This window comes from Chiloscyllium plagiosum, chromosome 5, assembly GCF_004010195.1.
Source record: "Chiloscyllium plagiosum isolate BGI_BamShark_2017 chromosome 5, ASM401019v2, whole genome shotgun sequence".
Lineage (NCBI taxonomy): Eukaryota > Metazoa > Chordata > Chondrichthyes > Orectolobiformes > Hemiscylliidae > Chiloscyllium > Chiloscyllium plagiosum.
In genome coordinates this window covers 30,253,811-30,275,779 of record NC_057714.1, presented here as the reverse complement: position 1 = coordinate 30,275,779, position 21,969 = coordinate 30,253,811, and the positions used below count along the sequence as shown (strand labels likewise).

Genomic DNA, 21,969 nt, shown 5'->3' with positions numbered 1-21,969 from the left:
GGCATGATGACCTTCAGGTTAAGCCACCACCAGTTGCTTCTGTCTAATGAGAAAGCAGCCCTATAATCCAGTAGGACTGTGGCAACTTTACATTTTAGTTCTGTGTTGTTGCTTCACCAGGTTGGCACTGCATTTTCAGACATGCTTGGCTTTTTTTTTGGTTGTGATTGAATGGAAGTTTGCTGTCATTGATAGACAAAAGCACCTCATGGCTGTTCAGTTTTGAGCTGTTAGATTTATTCCAAATTATGCCAATTAAAAGAATAGCAGTGCCAAAGGAGAGTATTGTCAATCTGAAGACAGAACTTCATGGTTACAAGAACTGTGTAATGATCATCCCATCAATAATTGTCATGGACAGATGCATTTGTGATGCACAGGTTGGTGGGTACAAAGTTGTGTGGATTTTTGACTCTTGTTTTCCCCTGTCACTCCTGTAACACTTACACAATCAAACAACATTGTATCTTAATGGACTCAGGATTTTCAGTGAGGTGGATTCTCCCTTGTAATTCTTCAGTTCTCCTGATTATAAAAGTATTATTTTAATGTGAGAGGTGGAGGTACTTATTCTTTCACTGTCCCTTGAAATTAGTAAAAGCCTTTGTGCCAAGCACAGTGTGAGGGTGATGGTTAAGGTTTCTGTGAAGATCTGTAGGAGTGATGGTATTTGGATATTTGGATAAAGTGCTGTTTGCAAAGCTTCCCTCAGATTTGGGTGTGCAGAGTAGTCGATCCTGAGCTCAGTAGAGTACAATGATTGGTAGAGATGCATTTCTGCACTAGGGTCTTGACTTATCCACCTTTTTGATGTATTGAGCCTCTTCGAGCACTGTGTGGGATTTCTTTGAATGGTGGGGTTTGCACTGACCATCTTGTTATACTTCTCTCCAGATAGTTCAGAACAATCTTTTAACACAGTCTCCTTTAGTCCACGAGATATTTCTTCATGGCCAGGATCTCCACAGCTAATTTGATAAATTTGGGGACCATTCCAGTTGACATCGCTGAGGCTTCTTTGGCAATTATCATCAGTTGAAATTGATATGGCCCCTTAGCTGTCTGCAACTATTAAACTGCTGCACCAGAAACTTACTTTTATCTTTGCCAAAGGTCGTAAGTGAGAAAAAGGCTATTTTTTTTCCCCCCTTTTAAACTCTCCTGTGCAGCAAATGCGGTTTCAAGCAGGAAATTGTGGCTGGTTGGCAATGGATCAACTTTGGTGAGTGACAGGATCATCACATTACAAAAATGCCAGTGGGGGAGGAACCCAGGTTCAGCTTAAAAAATATTGTGGGAGATTGCTATTTCTGGACCACCTAGAAAATTAATCTATTATCTTCAATATTCACATCCCTTCAATCATTTATAATCCTACAATGTATTGGTATCATTTAATAGAAAAACTACTTTTTAAAAATGCCTTAGAATCAAAGGAATGCCTTTGAAATATAGGGCAGAACTTAACATTCACCAGCGGATGGAAGTGGAGGGGGAGAAGAGGGGAGAGAAGAAAAGATGAGTGACAAGAGAGGATGATGACAGAGGAGCATGGAGGAGAATGGGAGGGGGGTGGTTTGCATATGAAAGCCAGAGAGAACAGAAAAGTCAGGCAGTGAAGGGAAACAGCAGCCACAGTGGTTGCCATGATCCTGCCAAACCCATGGCACCTGAGTGAGTGTGAGCCACTGAAGATAAAGTGAAGAACCTCAGAGATTTTTAGAAAGACCAAGTTAACTTTATTTTATCAGCAATGACAGAGGAATATGTAAAGTTTGTGCCATGGTTTATGATGACGTCCTTGATGACATGCATAACCTCCTCCAAACTGGCAATGAACTGACGGAAGTTCTCTTTCCACAGAAAAGATTTCTTCACTGAGAAAAGCCACCTGGAGGTGGTCACTGATCATAGAAGTGTATCTAGGTCTTGACTGCAATGCAAGAAAAGAATAAATGACCTTCTGTGTTCTGCAAAGGATGAGTGATAAAGCTAACTACCAATGTGCTGGCATAACTGTGGGAGCATTCAGACATGGTGGGCCTGGTAGATGTCTACCAAGGATGTGGATGCATGCTCCCTGCTTGCCCACAGTACCAGCTGAGTAATGGCACTTGTAAGGCTTTCTGAGACTGGGGCATGTTGGCTGGGACAGGAAGAAGTGCCTCAATGTGCAGTAAAGAAGGAGCAGAGGTGATAGTGAGCTTAAAAATGCGTTGCTGGAAAAGCGCAGCAGGTCAGGCAGCACCAAAAGAATAGGAGAATCGACCGTTCGGGCATAAGCCCTTCTTCAGGAATGAGGCTTATGCCCGAAACGTCGATTCTCCTGTTCCTTTGATGCTGCCTGACATGCTGCGCTTTTCCAGCAACACATTTTTAAGCTCTGATCTCCAGCATCTGCAGTCCTTACTTCCTCCGCAGAGATGATGGTGACCTACCTGAGTGGCCAATCTATCCAGAATCAGAAATCATTGACCTATCATTGTCTTCGCAGGAGAAGAAGACCCATAATGTCCACAAAAGCTTGATAACGGATGGTGGAGTGTCCAACTTGCCTGTGCTAACCAAGGTGGAGGAGGATGTCCTGGACATCATCAATCAGTAGTGGACAAATTGATCAGCAAATGAAATGCCAGAATTAGCGCTGGAGCTAGTGAATATGTTAATGATCATCTGTTGGTAAGGGGGCAAAGAGATTGGGCAGGGATGGGAAATGGGATTGGAGTGTGTAGGCCAATGGCTCAAGATCAGTACATCTGCACCACAAGGTATATGTTGCAAATCTGATCCTTAGATCATAAGATGTGGGAGCAGAGGCAAGCCGTTCAGTTCATCAAGTGAAGCTGCTTTCAGTCAGTGTTCCTCCTCATTGTTGAGATGCACTCATCTATCTCCTTCCTTCAGTAGGTTACTCAGCAGCTGGAGCAAACATTGACCCTGTGTTAATTTCTGAGGAGAAGATGGAGACCTTAGTGGGTGTTCTCTACTATCCTTATACTACACCTTACACTAGCTCAGATATTGGCACCTCAGTGGGTTTGCAGACTGGGAATTACTTACATCAATTGGGAATGCAATGCCTTGACATCTCCCAATGAAAATCAGAGCCCCTTCGAAGAGGCACTTGCAAAGGAATGCTGTTATGGATTTCTTCAATGTGCTGGTCATTCTGTCATTAATGATGAACATATGGACATTTGCATTTTGCCGAAAAATACAACAGTGAGCTGAAGATCTAAACAGGCCACATAGCTCCCCCACAGATGCCTGAAAGGATCTTGAGACATAGAAGTTTAGGACTAAATTTATCTTTAGTGCCGCATGCATACAGTTAGGCATATCTCCCCATTACTCATGTCGACGATGGATGTTATTGGAGAGAGATAGAGCCTTCGATGATAGTGGCATTCACTCATTTGGAAGTAATTATTGGAATGCTTCCATCAAGGTTTGTGCCTTCTTCTTGAATGTGCATGCCCATGCTCTCATTGCTGATCTCTGGGCTTTCAGGGTCATCATGACGTGTATGTGCCTGGCAAGTTGACTGTTGCTGCTTTTATTTAATAGTTCTCCTCTCCTCCCTTCTCTTTCCCTCTTTCTTACTGTAGGAGTCTCCACTTGATTGGACTATTCCCATGATTTGTGTTGTTGCAGAAAAAGCCCCTCCCCCTTGTGTTCAAGCCTCCCCTCCCAATGAGTTCTTCACAGAATCCTCCTTCTCAAGCAATAAAATCAGCCACTAGTTAAACACTAGGCATTTCACTGACCTCTCCTGCTGATTCAGTCACAGCCTTCTCTTCAGTGTTCTTCCTTTGCTTGCATTTAACCCATTCTGTAGCGGTTTGAGTCATAATACAATGATTGCTGCCAACCCCACAGCATGTGATTATATTTAAATCACATGGTTGGCATTAAATTATGGTGAATTGTCTGGTTAATGGGCTAAACTGGTAATTGATTGACCTTAAATGGAAGGTGGGTAGGCTTCTGAGCTTTGGGCCAACTTGCCTTCCATTATATTGGAATCAGTCAAAATAATGTTGACTTTATGTTTCCATACTTGATTTAACATCCAGTCAGGAAGGTCATTCACTGGTTACCAATCACTAAACTTTGTCCATAGTTACTATTGTAACACGAATAGGAAAAGTTTGATGGGATATGAGCTGAACGCAGGCAAATGGGCCTACTGTGGTTCCGTAGGAGAAACTGAGGACAGTAAACGCTGGAGGTCAGAGTCGAGAGTGTGGCACTGGAAAAGCACAGCTGGTCAGGCAGCATCCGAGGAGCAGGAGAGTTGACATTTCAGGCAATTCTTCATCAGGGATCAGTTTGGTTCAGTGTGGACTAGTTGGACACAACTAGGTCTGTTTCGAGCTGTTTCATTCTATGAATCTATGTCATAGTAGCCAACTTCTACACAGAAAGCTCCCACAAACAACAATGGGATAATGATCAGCTTTTGTGGGTTTTTTAAAATGTTGTTTGAAGGATGAATATTGATTCAGACAATAGGGGTGTTGCCCCTGCACTTACAGAGTCATAGAGTCATAGAGATGTACAGCATGGAAACAGACATTTCGATCCAACCCGACCATGCCAACCAGATATCCAAACCCAATCTAGTCCCACCTGCCATATCCCTCTAAACTCTTCCTATTCATGTACTCATTCAAATGCTTTTTAAATGTTGCAATTGTACCAGCCTCCACCACTTCCTCTGGCAGTTCATTCCATACACGTACCAACTCTGTGTGAAAAAGTTGTCCCGGAGGTCTCTTGTATATCTTTCCCCTCTCATCCTCAATCTATGCCCTCTAGTTCTGGACTTCCCAATCCCAGGGAAATTACTTTGGTCTATTTATCCTATCCATGCCCCTCATAATTTTGTAAACCTCTATCACGTCACCCCTCAACCTCCGATGCTCCAGGGAAAACAGCCCTGGCCTGTTCAGCCTCTCCTTATAGCTCAAATCCTCCAATCCTGGCAAGATCCTTGTAAATCTTCAACTGTGAAGGAAAACAAAGCCTTTAGTTAATATCTCATTGGAGAGCTGATACCTCCAACATTGTACAGTGATAGTTTCCTGGGATTAAGTTTTACCTGCTCCAGAAACACTTCTGATCAGTTTGATTAAAAATATCCAGAGTCGATTAGTTAAGAATAGGTATAGTACAGCAATTAATTTAAAGAAATGTAGAATGGAGAATAGTGCCCAAGAATAACAACAGAGCCACATATGGAAGTGTAAAGTATTTTTGAAACATTATTTAGTTTGAGATGCATGGCAACATACTAAACCTTCATCTGAATCTATTTAATGCTGGGAATTAAAATATTTCTTGTAATAAAACTTTCAGATGGAGAAAACAAAAAGAATTGAACTAAAGTTCAGAAATAGAATTTTTTATTGAAGATGGTGATTTATGTGACTCTGCTTTGAATTAGTTAACCACCAAATGGTGTGACGCATGTGGTGCAGTGTTAGGGCTCCTACAAAAGACGAGGAGCTCTGGGTTCAAGTCACACCTGTTTGTACTACATCTCTGAGCATGATTTGGAGATGCCGGTGTTGGACTGGGGTGTACAAAGTTAAAAATCACACAACACCAGGTTATAGTCCAACAGGTTTAATTGGAAGTACACTCGCTTCGGAGCCATCTGATGGAGGAGTGAAGCTCCGAAAGCTTCCAATTAAACCTGTTGGACTATAACCTGGTGTTGTGTGATTTTCATCTCTGAGCAGGTTGATTTAAAAAAAAAAGAGATCCATGGGGAATTCAAATGTTTAACGCAGAGGCACGTACCCTTTTAAATGTTTCATACATGACAAGTGTATTAAACTTGTACTGAGAAATAAACAAAACATTTGATAACAGTGCTGAAGAAATTGAACTGTAATAGTAGAGGATTTAAATTGCCAGAGGCAGACCAGAATAGCACCAATAATGATGGTCAGAATGGGAAGAAGTTGATGTATATACTTAGGACTGTTTGCCAAGGCAGTATGTTCAAATCAACATTGAGAGGCAAGAAATTAAACCCATACTGAGTTAGCAGTTTATTCATTTGGAGAAAATAAGAGGATACACCATAATTAAGGAGCAAATTACTGTGGATGCTAGAATCTAAACTGAAAACAAAACGTGCTGGAGATCACACTGGATCAGACAGCATTCAGAAGAGAAAGCAAGCTAATGTTTCGAATCGAGATGACTCTTCATCAGAGTTCTCCATGGATGCTACCTCACCTGCAGTGATTGCCAACATTTTTTGTTTTCAGTACACCATAGTTAAACTTTATGTTGTCCACACCCAATTCCCACATATTTCCCAGCAGCATTTACCGGATAATGTTGTGTCATCTCCTCCCTAGCCTAGAGCAACTAATGACAATTACATGGCCTCAATTGCTACTTTGGTGCAGATGGTGTGGCTGAGTATAGGCTGCAGAGTAATTTAATGTTAATTTATCACCTTTGGGAAACTGGAATTCATGCTATGTTGCCTCATTTGGACACTGATTAGGGATTCTTCCCCTTGTTATCATTAAGATTATTAGAATTTTAGGGAAGTCTGTGCAAATGCATGTCAGGTAAACACAGATACATAGAAAAAATGAATGGAAGTAGGCAATTCAGCCTTTAGAGCCTGCTCCACCATTTGATATGATCATGGCTAATCATCCAACACATAAAATGTAACCAATGAGTGTAGAGTATTTGGAGTTAAAACACTCCCAATTATCAGTTTTTTCAATTACACCAATTTGATTGACTAGACTGAATAAGACAGAGCTTATACATGTATCCCTTATGTTTTGGCTTTAGCCACTTTCTGTGGTAGAATGTAGTTAATAGATGTGACAACTTGCTGTTTGCATGTCTTCCTCGAATAGATGGGACTTGAACCTGGGTCCCTTGGCCTCAGAGATCAGGAACCAAGTTTTCACATTCCAGTCATCTGAGTTTCCACCCACCTTTTCCTACTTTTGCAGATTACATTAGATTCCCTACAGTGTGGAAACAGGCCCTTCAGCCCAACAAGTCCACACCGACCCTCTGAAGAGTAACCCACCCCCCTCTGACTAATGCACCTAACACTATGGGCAATTTAGCATGGCCAATTTACCTGACCTGCACATCTTTGGATTGTGGGAGGAAACCGGAGCACCCGAAGGAAACCCACGCAGACACAAGGAGAACGTGCAAACTCCACACAGGCAGTTGCCAGAGGCTGGAATCGAACCTGGAACCCTGGTACTGTGAGGCAGCAGTGCTAACCACTGAGCCACCGTGCTGCCCTTATAATTTCCATTATCTGCATTTCTCTGCCTTATTGCTCAAATAGACCTATGTGAAAGTAAGGACTGCAGATGCAGGAGTTCAGAGTTGAAAAGTGTGGTGCTGGAAAAGCACAGCTGGTCAGGCAGCATCCGAGGAGCAGGAAAGACATTTCAAGCATGAGCTCTTCATCAGGAACTATGAATAAAACTATTGTCAAAAATAATCTTCTCATAATTTCAGGGCAAAATATAATTAAGTTAAAACTAGAAATTGTACCAATTAATTTAACTTAATTGCTATGATCTTGCAGTTTGGGAAGGCAAATCAGGGCTGGACTTATACACTTAATGGTAACCTCCTGGGAAATGTTGCTGAACAAAGAGACCCTGGAGTACAGGTTCATAGTTCCTTGAAAGTGGAGTCCCAGGTAAATAGGATAGTGAAGAAAATGTTTGATATGCTTGCCTTTATTGGTCAGTGCATCAAGTATAGGAAGTTGGGAGGTCATGTTGCAACTATACAGGATGTGGTATAGGCCACTTTTGGATACTGTGTGCAATTCTGGTCTCCCTGTTATAGGAAGGATGTTGTGAAACCTGAAAGAGTTCAGAAAAGATTTACAAGGATGTTGGCACGGTTGGAGGTTTTGAGCTACAGGGAGATGCTCAATAGCTGGGGCTCTTTTCCCCGGAGCATCGGAGGCTGAGGGGTGACTTTACAGAGGATTATAAAATCATGAGGGGCATGGATAGAGTGAATAACTAAGTTTCTTTTCCTTGGGATTTGGAGTCCAGAACTAGAGGGCTTAGGTTTAATGTGAGAGGGGAAAGATTTGAAAGGGACCTAAGATGCAAATTTTCATGCAGAGGGTGGTGCACGTATGGAATGAGCTGCCAGAGGAAGCTGTGGAGGCTAGTGCAATTACAACATTTAAGAGGAATTTAGATGTGTATGTGAATAGAAAGGGTTTAACAGGGATGTGGACCAAACACTGGAAAATGGGACTAGATTAATTTAGGATATCTGGTCAGTATGGACGAATTGGCCCGAAATGTCTCTTTCCACCTTGTACATCTCTATGAATCTAAAACATTAATTATTCCTTCATGCACTTTCCACATGTGATAATATGAAGAGCATTACACACCTCTGCACAGAACATCTGCACATGCAACACTACCAACATTAGGGAATGAAATTTTCTTTTGTTAGTTCTTCTACATATTAATGTATGGGATCAGAATCTCCCAATTTGCTGTCTAAGAACTAAGATCTCTTGCCGCTTTGTGCTGGTACATATTCTCATCATTATACATTTCACAGAACAGAATGAGGCCTTTCAATCTACCATGTCTATGCCAAATCTTTGGTGTTGAAATACAGTACACATCTCAATACCAATGTTCTCATTTCCTCTGTAGTTCTACCTTTGCTTCAAATATTTTTCAATTCTCTTTAAAAAGCGCACAACATTCTGCCTTAAAACACTTCACATAGCATAAGCCACCTTGAAAATGCATCTTTTAGCATCTGAGCTTGAATTTATGCAGATCAATTCATAACTGAGTAGATGGCTGCAGATTTAAAGTATATTCTATGTGTTGGAATCTATTTATACTTATCAGAGTGATTATGACTAAATTGAAATGTATTGTAATGTTTCAATACTTTTTATTAACTACATTATATCCAAATCAATAAAGTGATCATAGGTTTTACTGTAAAATAGCGACAACAACAATCTGGTGGCATTTTCAGAAATAGTTTTCTTCGAGTTAGTTACTGACATTGTCTGCCTCTCCAGGGGAGCTGAGCACCACAATCTAAGCTGGCACTTGTAAGAATTTTTGAATGCCTGTCCAATTGGATTCAATTCAATTTAAAAGTAATTCCTGTTTATTTTCAGGTTTGAACAAGACTATGATGCATAGAATGTGACAATACTATACTGTGCTGACAAACAATTCAAAGGAAATTCAATGAAAGAGAAATATCATTCATTACAGAGCTGGAGTATTTGAAATATGAAATTAAAATGCAGTATTAGTCAAGTGTCAAATGGAAAAGAATCATAAATTCATAAAATTGAACTTCTCAGTTTAGATACACAGAGCATATATTTGTAATTAAAATAATTCACTGTATTTTTCCTACATTAGATTATGTTTAGAAGATAATCCAAAATGTGACATAAACATACTTATCCAACAGGCATAATGGCCTTTGGCTGATGAAAGCACACCACATCCCCACTTTCCTTTTGAATAGGTGTCCTCCAAATAGCTTACAGTTGTTTAAATGTGTGGCTGGAGGTGGGGTTTTTAATTCCTTCAGGATAGTTCAATATCCTTAATCTTCACATGTTAATGGTGCCTTGTCAACCTTTGGCTGGCATTTGGTTTAATTTATCTTAATTGGTCTTGACTTTTATATAATTGATCTTGATAATTAATTGATAACAAACTTTTCAAGTGTTTTCTTAATCTGATTTGGAATACATCTTTATATATTGCATAAACTTTAGTATATAAGTTTTGTTGCAATCTGATTTAAATACATTGTGTCTGCAACTGCTGAAATTTGATTTCAAACTTAAAGTATTTTACATTAATCTTTAATATAAAAACACTTCACAAAAGAAAAGCAATATAAAACTGCATGAATTCAAAGTCAGTTCTTTAAAATAACTAATAATTTTCATTAATTCTTCAATATCTATTTAACTATAACCTGGAGGTGCCTGTGTAGTGTCTAATTATTTAACTGTGGCTACTGGTATAAGAATGTTTTGGAACGATAGACCTGTGAAGCTGACATCAGTGGTGGCTAAGATGTTGGAGTTGATTCTGAAAGATAGGATTTACATGCATTTGGAGAGCAAGGAATGATTAGAGATAGTCAGCATGGTTTTGTGCCAGTGAAATTGTGTCTCACAAACTTGATTTCATTTTTTGAGGAAGTTTCCAAAAGATTGATGAGAGTAGAGCAGTAGAAATTGTTTACTTGGGCTTTTGTATAGCCTTTGATCATGTTCTGTACAGTAGACTAATTAATAAAGTTAGATTATATGAGATTCAAGGTGAGCTTGCAATTGGACACAAAATTGGCCTTACGGTAGGAGACATGGGATGGTGTTGGAGGGTTGTTTTTCAGATGGAACCGTGTAACGATTGGTGTACTGGATCCACTTTTGTTTGTCATTGATATAAATAATTTGGATGAGAACATAGGAGGAATGATTAGTAAGTTTGCAGATGACACCAAAATTGGTGGTATAGTGGACAGTGAAGAAAGTGATCTAAGATTATAAAGAGATCTTGACCAATTGTGTCAATGGGCTGAGGAGTGGCAGATGGAGTTTAATTTGGATAAATGCAAAGTATTATATTTTGGTAAAACAAACAAGGCTAGGAATTATACAATTAAAGGTAAAGTCATGATTATAGAACAGAGAGACATGAGAGTTTGGGTACATAATTCTTTGAAATTTGTGACACAGGTAGACAGGATGGTTAAGAAGGCATTTATCACACTTGCATTCATTACTCAGACTTTTGTGTGTAGGAGTCGTGATGTCATTTTGAGGTTGTATAGGATGCTGGTGAAGCCTGGAGTACTGGTTGCCCTATTATAGGAAGGATATTATTAAACAGGACAGGGTTCATAAAATATTTATCAGGATGTTGCTAGGACTTGAGGGTTTGAGTTATAAAAATAGGCTGGCATGGCTGAGACCTTTTTCACTGGAGCATGGGAGGTTGAGGGGTGGCCTTATACAAGTTTATAAAATTATGATGAGCATAGATAGGATGATTAGCAAAGGTATTTTCCCTAGGGTTGGGGAGTTTAAAACTAGTGGGCATATTTTTAAGGTGAAAGGAGAACGTTTTTTAAAAAGACATGAAGGGCAACTTTTTACACAGAGAGTTATTAGTGTGTGGAATGAACTGCCAGAGGAAGTGGTGGATGCAGGGACAGTGCAACATTTAAAAGACATTTAGATAAATACATGAACAGAAAACGTTTGGAGGGATATGAGCCAAAAGCAGGCAGACAGGACTAGTTAGTGTGGGAATATGGTTGATGTGGACTGGTTGGACCAAAAGGTCTGTTTCCATGCTGTATAACTCTATGACTTTACTAATAAATTGTAACTCTATTTGGATGCAAGTAATTTTCAGAATTTAAAAGATGTGATTTTATCTTGAAAATTACAGTGTCATGTATTTCTTTACGACTGTCTGAAGAGTTTTAGAAAATCTTTAAAATGACAGTTAATTCATCCAATGTAATTTATTGAAGTTCACTGTCTTAAAATTGCCTGTTGCCATTTTGCTGTTTCATAGAGTACAACAAGTTATGAAAGTGGAATCAATCAATTGATTATGTAACTTCTACAATGGCTTTGTTTGACCCTGTTAGCTTATTCCGTAATCTTTAATAAGCAAAACAATAGGTGAGACATTAAAACAAATCTCACTCATGTTGTGTTTTATATGACAGTGTCATTTGAAGATTGTGCCATGATAACACTGCAAGGAGGCAGAACCCAACAATTACCTCAACCAGCACACAGATTGCTATAATGCTGCAATGCACTCTAGCCAACTGAGCTAACAATTCTCTGTCAGCTGGGAAAAGATCCTATAGCATTATTCTGAAAATGAGTCAGGATATCCTAGTCAATATTAATCCCTGAACATCAAAAGAAAGAAAGAGATTACCCATTCATCATCAGGCTGTCAATTAGATTAGATTACTTACAGTGTGGAAACAGGCCCTTCGGCCCAACAAGTCCACACCGCCCCGCCAAAGCGCAACCCACCCAAACCCCTACATTTACCCCTTACCTAACACTACGGGCAATTTAGCATGGCCAATTCACCTAACCTGCACATCTTTGGACTGTGGGAGAAAACCGGAGCACCCGGAGGAAACCCATACAGACACGGGGAGAATGTGCAAACTCCACACAGTCAGTCGCTTGAGGTGGGAATTGAACCCGGGTCTCTGGCGCTGTGAGGCAGCAGTGCTAACTGCTGTGCCACCATGCCGCCCACCAATTGTGGGATCTTGTTCAGTGCAGATTAATGGTGAAGCAGTGACCACTTCAAAGGTACATCTACCATTGTAAAGTGGTAGTGAGAGGCTCTAGTTAAATTCAAGATTTTGATTCCCTTTAATTACATTGAGTGAGTTTGAATAAATTGCTTTTTATTCATCTCAATTTTAAATAAACAACCAGTGAACAGTACAAAAGGTTTGTAACTGAGATGTTTAAAGAAATTGTTAAAATTAATAATATGTAAATATATAAATATGGCATAAATACTGTAATTTCACACAGTTAAATATTATTCATTATAAATAAACATAAATATACCACAGTTTATAAATTGTATAGAGAATGGAGCAAGAATAGAAATGTATAAATAACATTGAACAACATAAGCAATATTCTCCAATTAATTGTAATGACTTCACTTCACAGTACTGTGCAGTGCACTAATGCTGAACTATAACGTTCACAAACAGAAACAGTTGCTCACTCATACTTGACCACATTTGTAGAGGTTGCATTGACATTGTAATTAGAAGAAAGCCGAGTTCCCAAAGTTCACTGTACTCCTTCCAGGTAGGTTCACCCAGCTCCTGGATTCACGACCAACCAATACCAATGAAACTCAACATAATTTCACTTGTTTTATAAATTAAACAAGGGCTTCACTTGGAGGTCGCCACTGATGATGTTACCTAGCCAGGTAATGAAACGTCTGGATATCAAACCTACAGCTCAGCTAGCAAACCTACACCCTAAACAAGAAATCCATGAACTTGGTGATGGAATGGAGAAAAAAGAATTGTCATTGAGGTTTCCATCATCTGTGGTAAAAAGCAACCAATTGAACTAATGTTGTCTCCATTCTTTCCCTGCACTACACCTACTCGTTAGCCCTTTTGCTCAGTAGGTAGATAAATCGATAAATAACCAAATAAATAAATCCCATCAGTGTCTTGAGAAACTGGGCTCCTGTTCTTGATCTAAACCCAATGTGAAACTTTATAGACTTGATTGCGTTCTCATAAAGCGGATGGCTCGGGCTGTTCCCTCAATAAATTTAGTGAAGTCCCGAAGGATGACATGCACTGTCACCTGTGTGCTCCAGTCTGAGTTTGACGCCTGGTCTGAGATTGGAACCTCCAGTTCAGCTTCATGCAGATTAGTGATGCCGAACTCAGCCTTTAACTGAAATAAAAGGAAGCAGAATAGTTAGTGAGGTGGATTTTCAGTTTTGAGAATATATACTAACTGTTAGAGGTTGCTTTAATTATAGAGTCATAGAGATATACAGCATAGAAACAGACCCTTCGGTCCAACTCGTCCATGCTGACCAGATATCCCAAATTAATCTAGTCCCATTTGCTCAACATTTGGCCCTTTTCCCTCTAAACCCTTCTTACTCATATACCCATCCAGATGCCTGTTAAATGCTGAAATTGTACCAGCCTTCAACACTTCCTCTGGCAGCTCATTCCATACATGCACACCTTCTGCATGAAAAAGTTGCCCCTTAGATCCTTTTTAAATCTTTCCCCTCTCACTTTAAACCTATGTCCTCTAGTTTTGGACTCCCCTACACTGGGAAAAAGGAACTTGGTTATTCACTCTATCTATGCCCCTCATGATTTTATAAACCACTATAAGATCACCCCTCAGCCTTTGACATTCCAGGGAAAACAGTTCCAGCTCTTCAGCCTTTCTGTACAGCTCAGATCGTCCAACCCTGGCAACAACCTTGTAAAGCTTTTTCTGAACCATTTCAAGCTTCACAGCATCATTTCCATAGCAGGGTGACGTGAATTGAGCGTAGTATTCCAAAAAATGACCTAACCAATGCCCTGTACAGTGGTAAACATGACCTCTTAAATCCTATATCCAATGCTCTGGCCAATAAAGGCAAGCATGACAAATGCCTTCTTCACTACCCCATCTACCTTTGACTTCCTTTTCAAAGGACAAGAACCTGGACCCCCAAGCTCTCTCTGTTAGGTCACATTACCCAGCATCCTACCGTTGAATGTATACTTAGTCTTTCCAAAATGCAACACCTCACATTTGTCTCTAATAATACTGACCTGGTTCATGATCAGATCAGCCAGGTGCTGGGTACTGGATCTCATCCATGTCACTCGATCATTCGAACTGGAGGTGGATGTTTCCACCAATAACAAGAAGGACTGGTATCTCTGAAGACCAGAGGCAACCGCTTTGAGACAGGTTTCCTAATTTGAATAAATACATCACAATCGCTCTAATGTATTTTGAACATCCGCTTATTAATTCCAAGCAAACAGCTGCAGGAAATATTTTGTAAAGTTTCTGACTCGACCGTGGTGGGAATGCTGACGATGGAAATGCTACCTGCCCCTCTAAACCGGTTGATTACAAAAAAAATTCAATCGTGAACCTGTGCTATCAATTTTGTTCTAATTACCAAAAGAAAATGCGACTAAAAGTGAGTCAGTTCGTTTTCATTCACTACAGTATGGAAATAGGCCCAACAAGTCCACACCGACCCTCCGAAGAGTAACCCCCACCCAGACCCAGACCTGTTCCCCATATTTATCCCTGACTAATGCACACTATGGACAATTTACCATGGCCAATTCGCCTGATTGTGGGAGGAAACCCACGCAGACACAGGGAGAATGTGCAAACTCCACAGAGCGAGTCACCCGAGACGGGAATTGAACCCGAGTCCCTGGTACAGTGAGGCAACAGTGCTAACCACTGAGCCACTGTGCCACCCCATGTGACGATGTCATTTGTGATGTCCGAATTAACTTTGAAACTCCCGCTCCCACTCTCTCCCTCACTCACCTTGTGGAAATTTATATTTAAGCATCGGTCCTGGGCTCGGATTTGGGGCAGGTCGAAATCGTAGCTCAGCAGCGAGCTCCAGTCTTGTTCACAGAGCGAGAAAAACTCACACACCTACGAGGGTAATACAAGATCACACAATGAGTGTAAACCAGGTCCTGCTCCTTTGTGAAGAATTCGAGCTTCGAGTTCCCAATCTCCCTGAGTCTCAACTCCCCCCCAACACCCCCACCCCCTGCTCCGGACACCGAGTCTCCAAGTTTCAGTCCCTGCTCCGCAACCACTCGTTTCCCAAAGCGCAGACCCCGCTCTCTGTCTCCAGCCACTGACTGACCTGAATGTTCCGGAGCTCAGCCGCTGTATTCCGGATTTCCATCGCCAGAGGGACGCAGGTTGAGCAGGTCAGAGCTGCTGAAGGCAAACGCACCTCCCTTCCTGAGAGCTCCGTTACAGGGAAAGCAGCGAGCCCTGCAAACAGCACCAGGAAAACTTGGCAGGAATCTGCAGGAAAAGAGACAGAACCTCATGAGAAACGAGCACTCCCCCAAACTCTCTCTGAAAGGAGACGTCAGGAGATAACAGGCTGCAAGGATCACTAACATTGGACAGGTCTCATGTTGAATTGCTCTCTCCTTGTGTTTAGGCAACTTATTGGTCTAAAATCGATTGAAGTAGTGATCCAGTTTCACCGCTATTTATTAATCGCTACCTTTGGGGGAAATTCGATTTGTAATTTCCTTTCACATGTTCACGTCACAGAATCAATTACTCATCGCTGCTGGGCACTAAAGGTAAACGGTGTTCAGGGCTGATCATGTATGTGTCAGGCTTAGAGATAACATCACCTTAATTCCCAAGAAGACCGTGATACATCGATTATTGTACATACCGCGAACTGACTGGCTTTTAAACAAAATCGACCAAGTTAAATAATCAATACAGAGTTCTATTGTAAATTATAAGTAACATTGCCTGAACAAAAATACGAAATCCTTGCCAGTTGTTGTGGTTCTGTTCGCCGAGCTGGGAATTTGTGTTGCAGACGTTTCGTCCCCTGTCTAGGTGACATCCTCAGTGCTTGGGAGCCTCCTGTGAAGCGCTTCTGTGATCTTTCCTCCGGCATTTATAGTGGTTTGTATCTGCCCTTCCGGTTGTCAGTTCCAGCTGTCCGCTGCAGTGGTCAGTATATTGGGTCCAGGTCGATGTGCTTATTGATTGAATCTGTGGATGAGTGCCATGCCTCTAGGAATTCCCTGGCTGTTCTCTGTTTGGCTTGTCCTATAATAGTAGTGTTGTCCCAGTCGAACTCATGTTGCTTGTCATCTGCGTGTGTGGCTAATAAGGATAGCTGGTCATGTCGGTTTGTGGCTAGTTGGTGTTCATGGCTGCGGATCATTAGCTGTCTTCCTGTTTGTCCTATGTAGTGTTTTGTGCAGAAATGATGAAATGACACGAACAGAACCACAACAACAAGCACCCGAGCTACAAATCTTCTCCCAAACTTTGAAATCCTTGCCAGTATTTGAAAGGTCACTGATCACCTGGTGGTTATCCTCCAATGAATCTTATTTCCAATATAAAACAAAATTGCAAATTGTATTCCTTTATGCCCACCGTGTAGCCCAATAAGCCTCAGTCTAAACTTAAATCTTCATCTTTCTAACTGCAACCTTATTGAGAATAATGTATATTACATGTGCAGTGTAACATGATCAAATCTTGAACATTTCATTACCAGGGCTAAAATACTGCATGCTGTAATTACCTTGAAATTGCATTGCTTGTATAATTTCTTAACCTGTGCCTTTTGCTTCTATTTGTGCCACAATTGTGTTATGTTGTTTTATGTTAAATTGCTTCATTTAATATAACGAAAAACAGCTGAATACTGAACAAATCATAGATCTTTTGCAGAGGAGACAAAGCCTGCACAGCGTACACTTCTGACTGTGAACTGAAATTAATTGCACAAAAGACTCCTGTTTTATGAATAACTCATTGGCACCAAACAATAATCTCACGCGGATGAGAATCAAAACTGAAGTTTCATAATGGGGTCCATATAAGTGCTGATTTGAAGTCGAGGCAAATTAGCACACATGAATTTCTGAGAAAGGTTTCACGTTTACTATTTTTAATGAAATTGTGCGTGTGCTTTTTTTATGTGTCCTGGGTGATTGCATCCGTTCTGTAATTGTAATCAAATCATAAATATGCTCTCTGTTCTAAAGGCATTAATATACTGAATATAGGAAATAATCCTCAGTTATTGTAGGAACAGAAGAAATTTGACGTAATTCAGTCCTGAACTAAATTTGACCATGAGTAAGAATTTTTTTAAAATTCATTCTTGAGATTAGATTCCCTGCAGTATGGAGACAGGCCCTTTGGCCCAACAAGTCCACACCGACCATCTGAACAGGAACACACCCAGACCCATTCCTCTACTCTATATTTAACCCTGACTAATGCACCTAATACTACAGGCAATTTAGCATGACCAGTTCACCTGACCTGCACATTTTGGATTGTGGGAGGAAACCGGAGAACCTGGAGGAAACCCACGCAGACACGGGGAGAATGTGCAAAACCCACACAGACAGTTACCCTGAGGTAGCAGCGCTAACCACTGAGTCAGTGTGCTGTCCTAAATGTGGGCATCACTGGCTAGGCCAGCATTTATTCTCCACTCCTAACAGCTCCGAGGCCATTTATCAGTCAACCATATTCTACCATTTAGCCATCCCACAACTTAACGAAAACTTGCACTGTGGCTCAAGGGTCAAACAAGGTAATTGTGAAACAAACAATACAGCATCAGACAGAGCAACGACTCGTCAATCTCACCTTTAAGTAAACACTATTCTTGGGTTTGGTTAGTGTAAATAAAATCCAACTTTCAACAATCACTGCTCTGTTCTGCCTGACATTGAACATTTTTAGGCTATTCACCCTATCCATGCCCTACATGGTGTTAAAAATCTCTATAAGGTCACTCTGATGCTACAGGCAATAAACCCCCAATTTATTCAATCTCTCCCTATATCTCAAATCCTCCAGTTCTGGCAACATTCTTTTCTATCTTTTCTGTACTCTCTCAAGTTTAACAACATTAATTCTGTAGAAAAGCAACCAGAATTGTATGCAGTTTTCAAAAGGTGGCTTCACTAATGTCCTGTGCAGCTGTAACATGACCTCTCAATTTCAGTACATTACCTGCCCCTCCACCTGTCTTTGTACAATCTGCAAATGTTTTAACAGTGCCCTTAGTTCCTTCATCCAGATTGTGATGTATAATGTAAATAGTTGTGGTACGGTCACTAACTCTGTGAACCTCCACTAATAGCTGGCTTCCATCTGAAAAAGACCCCTTTATCCTCACTCTCTGATTTTTGTGCTAGTGCCTTGCCACTAACACCATGGGCTCTTATCTTACTTAGCAGCCTCCTGTTCGGCACCTTATCAAAGATCTTCTGAAATCCAAATAGATCACATCCACTGCCTCTCATTTGTCTGATTTGCTTGTTACCTCTTCAAAGAATTCTAATAGATTTATCAGGCATGACCACTCTTGACAGAGCTGTGCCTTATTTTAGCAAACACTTCCAAGTACTCTGCAATCTCATTCTTAATAATGGACTCTAAAATCCTATCAATGACAGAAGTCAGACTAACTGGTCTATAATTTCTCACATTTCATCTCCCTCCTTTCTTAAACAGTGATGTTACATTAATCATTTTCCAGTCCTGTGGGATACTTCTTAACTCCGATGACTTTTTCCCTATGTTTACAGTTTAAAACCCATAAACTGCTGTTCTGATAAAAAAAGTCATTCACCTGAATCAGAAACTGTCACTTCTCCTGCTGATTACATCCAACATTTGATGATTCTTATATTTCCGATTCACAGCATAGAACATAGAACATTACAGTGCAGTAGAGGCCCTTCATCCCTCAATGTTGGGCCCACTTGTAGAACCAATCTGAAGCCTATCTATCTTACACCACTCCATTTTCATCCATATGTTTATCAAATGACCATTTAAATGCCCTTAAACTTGGCGAGTCTACTACTGTTGCAGGCAGTGCGTTCCATGCCTTGACTACTCTCTGAGTAAAGAAACTACCTCTAACATCTGTCCTATGTCTATCACCCCTCAATTTATAGCTATGTCCCCTCATGCTAGCCATCACCATCCTCAGAAAAAAAGGCTCTCACTGTCCACCCTATAACCCTCTGATTATCTTATATGTCGCAATTATGTCACCTCTCAATCTTCTTCTCTCTAATGAAAACAGCCTCAAGTCACTCAGCCTTTCCTCATAATAGCCTCTCTCACCCCATCCTAGTAAATCTTCTCTGAACCCTTTTACAAAGCTTCCACATCCTTCCTATAATGTGGTGACTAGAATTGTATGTAATACTCCAAGTGTAGCTGCACCAGAGTTTTGTACAGCTGCAGCATGATCTCGTGGCTCCGAAACTCAATCCGTCTACAAATAAAAGCTAATACATTGTATGCCTTCTTAACAATCTTATCAATCTGGATGACAACTTTCAGGGATCTATGTACATGGACACCGAAATCTGTCTGCTCTTCTACATTACCAAGAATCTTACCATTAGCCCAGTAACCTGCATAACTGTTACTCATTCCAAAGTGAAACACCTCACACTTTTCTGCATTAAACTCCATTTGTCAGCTCTCAGTCCAGCTCTGTGGCTTATCAATGTTCCTCTGTAGCCTATAACAACCTTCGGCACTATCTACAACTCCACCGACCTTAGTGTCAACTGTAAATTTACTAACCCATCCTTCTCTGCCCTTATCTTGGTCATTTATAAAAATGACAAACAACAGTGGACCCAAAACAGATTCATGCGGTATGCCACTAGTAACTGAACTCCAGGATGAACATTTCCCATCAACCACCACCCTCTGTCTTCTTTCAGCTAGCCAACTTCTGATCCAAACCACTAAATCACCCTCAATCCCATGCCTCTGTATTTTGTGCAATAGCCTACCATGGGGAACTTTATCAAACACCTTACAGAAATCTATATACACCACATAAACTGCTTTACCCTCATCCACCTGTTTGGTCACCATCTCAAAAAACTCAATAAGGTTTGTGAGGCATGATCTACCCTTCACAAAACTATGTTGACTATCCCTAATCAACTTATTCCAATTGAGATGATTATAAATCCTATCTCTTATAACCTTTTCCAACACTTTATCCACAACCAAAATAAGGTTCACTGGTCTATAATTACCAGGGTTGTCTCTACTTCCCTTCTTAAACAAGGTGAGAACATTTGCTATCCTCCGCTCTTCTGGCACTATTCCTCTAGACAATGATGACATAAAGATCAAAGCTAAAGTCTCTACAATATCCTCCCTGGCTTCCCAGAATATCCTAGGATAAATCCCATCTGGCCCAGGGGACTTATCTATTTTAACATTGTCCTGAATTGCATCTCCTCAATCCTGTCTAGTCTAGTAGCCTGTATCTCAGTATTCTCCTCAACAACATTGTCTTTTTCTAGTGTGAATACTGAGGAAAAATATTCATTTAGCACTTACCCTATCTTCTCTGAGTCCATGCACAACTTCCCACTACTATCTTCGATTGGCCCTAATCTTTCTCTCATCATTTTTATTCATGATATACGTTTAGAAAGCTTTAGGGTTTTGCTTGATCCTATCTACCAATGACTTCTCATGTCCCCTCCTGGCTCTTCTTATTTCTCTCTTTAGGTCTTTCCTGGCTAACTTGTAACTCTCAAGTGCCTTAACTGACCCATCACATCTCATCCTAACATAAGCCTTCTTCTTCCCCTTGACAAGAGATTCTACTTCTTTAGTAAACCACGACTCCCTCGCTTGACCACTTCTTTCCTGCCTGACAGGTTCATACTTATTAAGGACATGCAGTATCTGTTCCTTGAATAAGCTCCACATTTCAATTGCGCCCATCCCCTGTAGTTTCCTTCCCATCCTGTGCATCTTAAATCTTGCCTAATCATATTATAATTGCCTTTCCTCCAGCAATAACCCTGCGTTATATATCTATCTCTTTCCATCGCTAAATTAACATAACCGAATTGAGGTCACGACCACCAAAATGCTCACCTATCTCCAAATCTAACACCTGGCCTGGTTCATTACCCAGTACCAAATCCAATGTGGTCTCGTCCCTTGTTGACCTGTCTACACACTGTATCAGGAAGCCATCCTGCACACATTGGACAAAAACTGACCCATTTAAATTACTCAAATAATTGTATTTCCAGACAATATTTGGAAAGTTAAAGCCCCCATAACAACTACTCTGTTACTCTCGCTTCTATCCAGATTCATCTTTGCTATCCTTTTATCTATATCTCTGGAACTATTTGGAGGTTTATGAAAAACTCCCAACAGGGTGACCTCTCCTTTCTTGTTTCTAACCTCTGCATTTTGCTTTTACATCAATGTAAACAAAAGAAGCATTTTACACATCTGCTCATGTGGAACCTGCAATGCTTGCGATTGTTATGACACAGGGTAAACCCTCCAGCTTAATTTAAACGAGCAACACAGGAAAGATTTATCCCATGCAGTAATCTGTGAACATTCGAGAGGCTAAGAACTACTTAAAGTATAAATTAACAACTTTATTTCTTAAAGTGTAAAAGAGAGAGATTAATTAACTAACAACTATTTACAATACCTTTTAGATTAGATTAGATTACATTACAGTGTGGAAACAGGCCCTTCGGCCCAACAAGTCCACACCGACCCGCCGAAGCGAA

General features: G+C 40.5%; 1 protein-coding gene across 1 annotated transcript; it reads right to left on the bottom strand.

Moving 5' to 3' along the window:
• Positions 1 to 13,348: 13,348 nt before the first annotated feature.
• Positions 13,349 to 15,772, bottom strand: LOC122550242 (interleukin-6-like). The gene is made up of 4 exons (XM_043690999.1): positions 15,504 to 15,772; positions 15,170 to 15,283; positions 14,425 to 14,571; positions 13,349 to 13,534 (listed from the first exon to the last, which is right to left on the bottom strand). The coding sequence occupies exons 1-4, from the start codon at positions 15,543 to 15,545 to the stop codon at positions 13,349 to 13,351; spliced, it is 489 nt and encodes a 162-aa protein (XP_043546934.1). The 5' UTR covers positions 15,546 to 15,772.
• Positions 15,773 to 21,969: the final 6,197 nt, after the last annotated feature.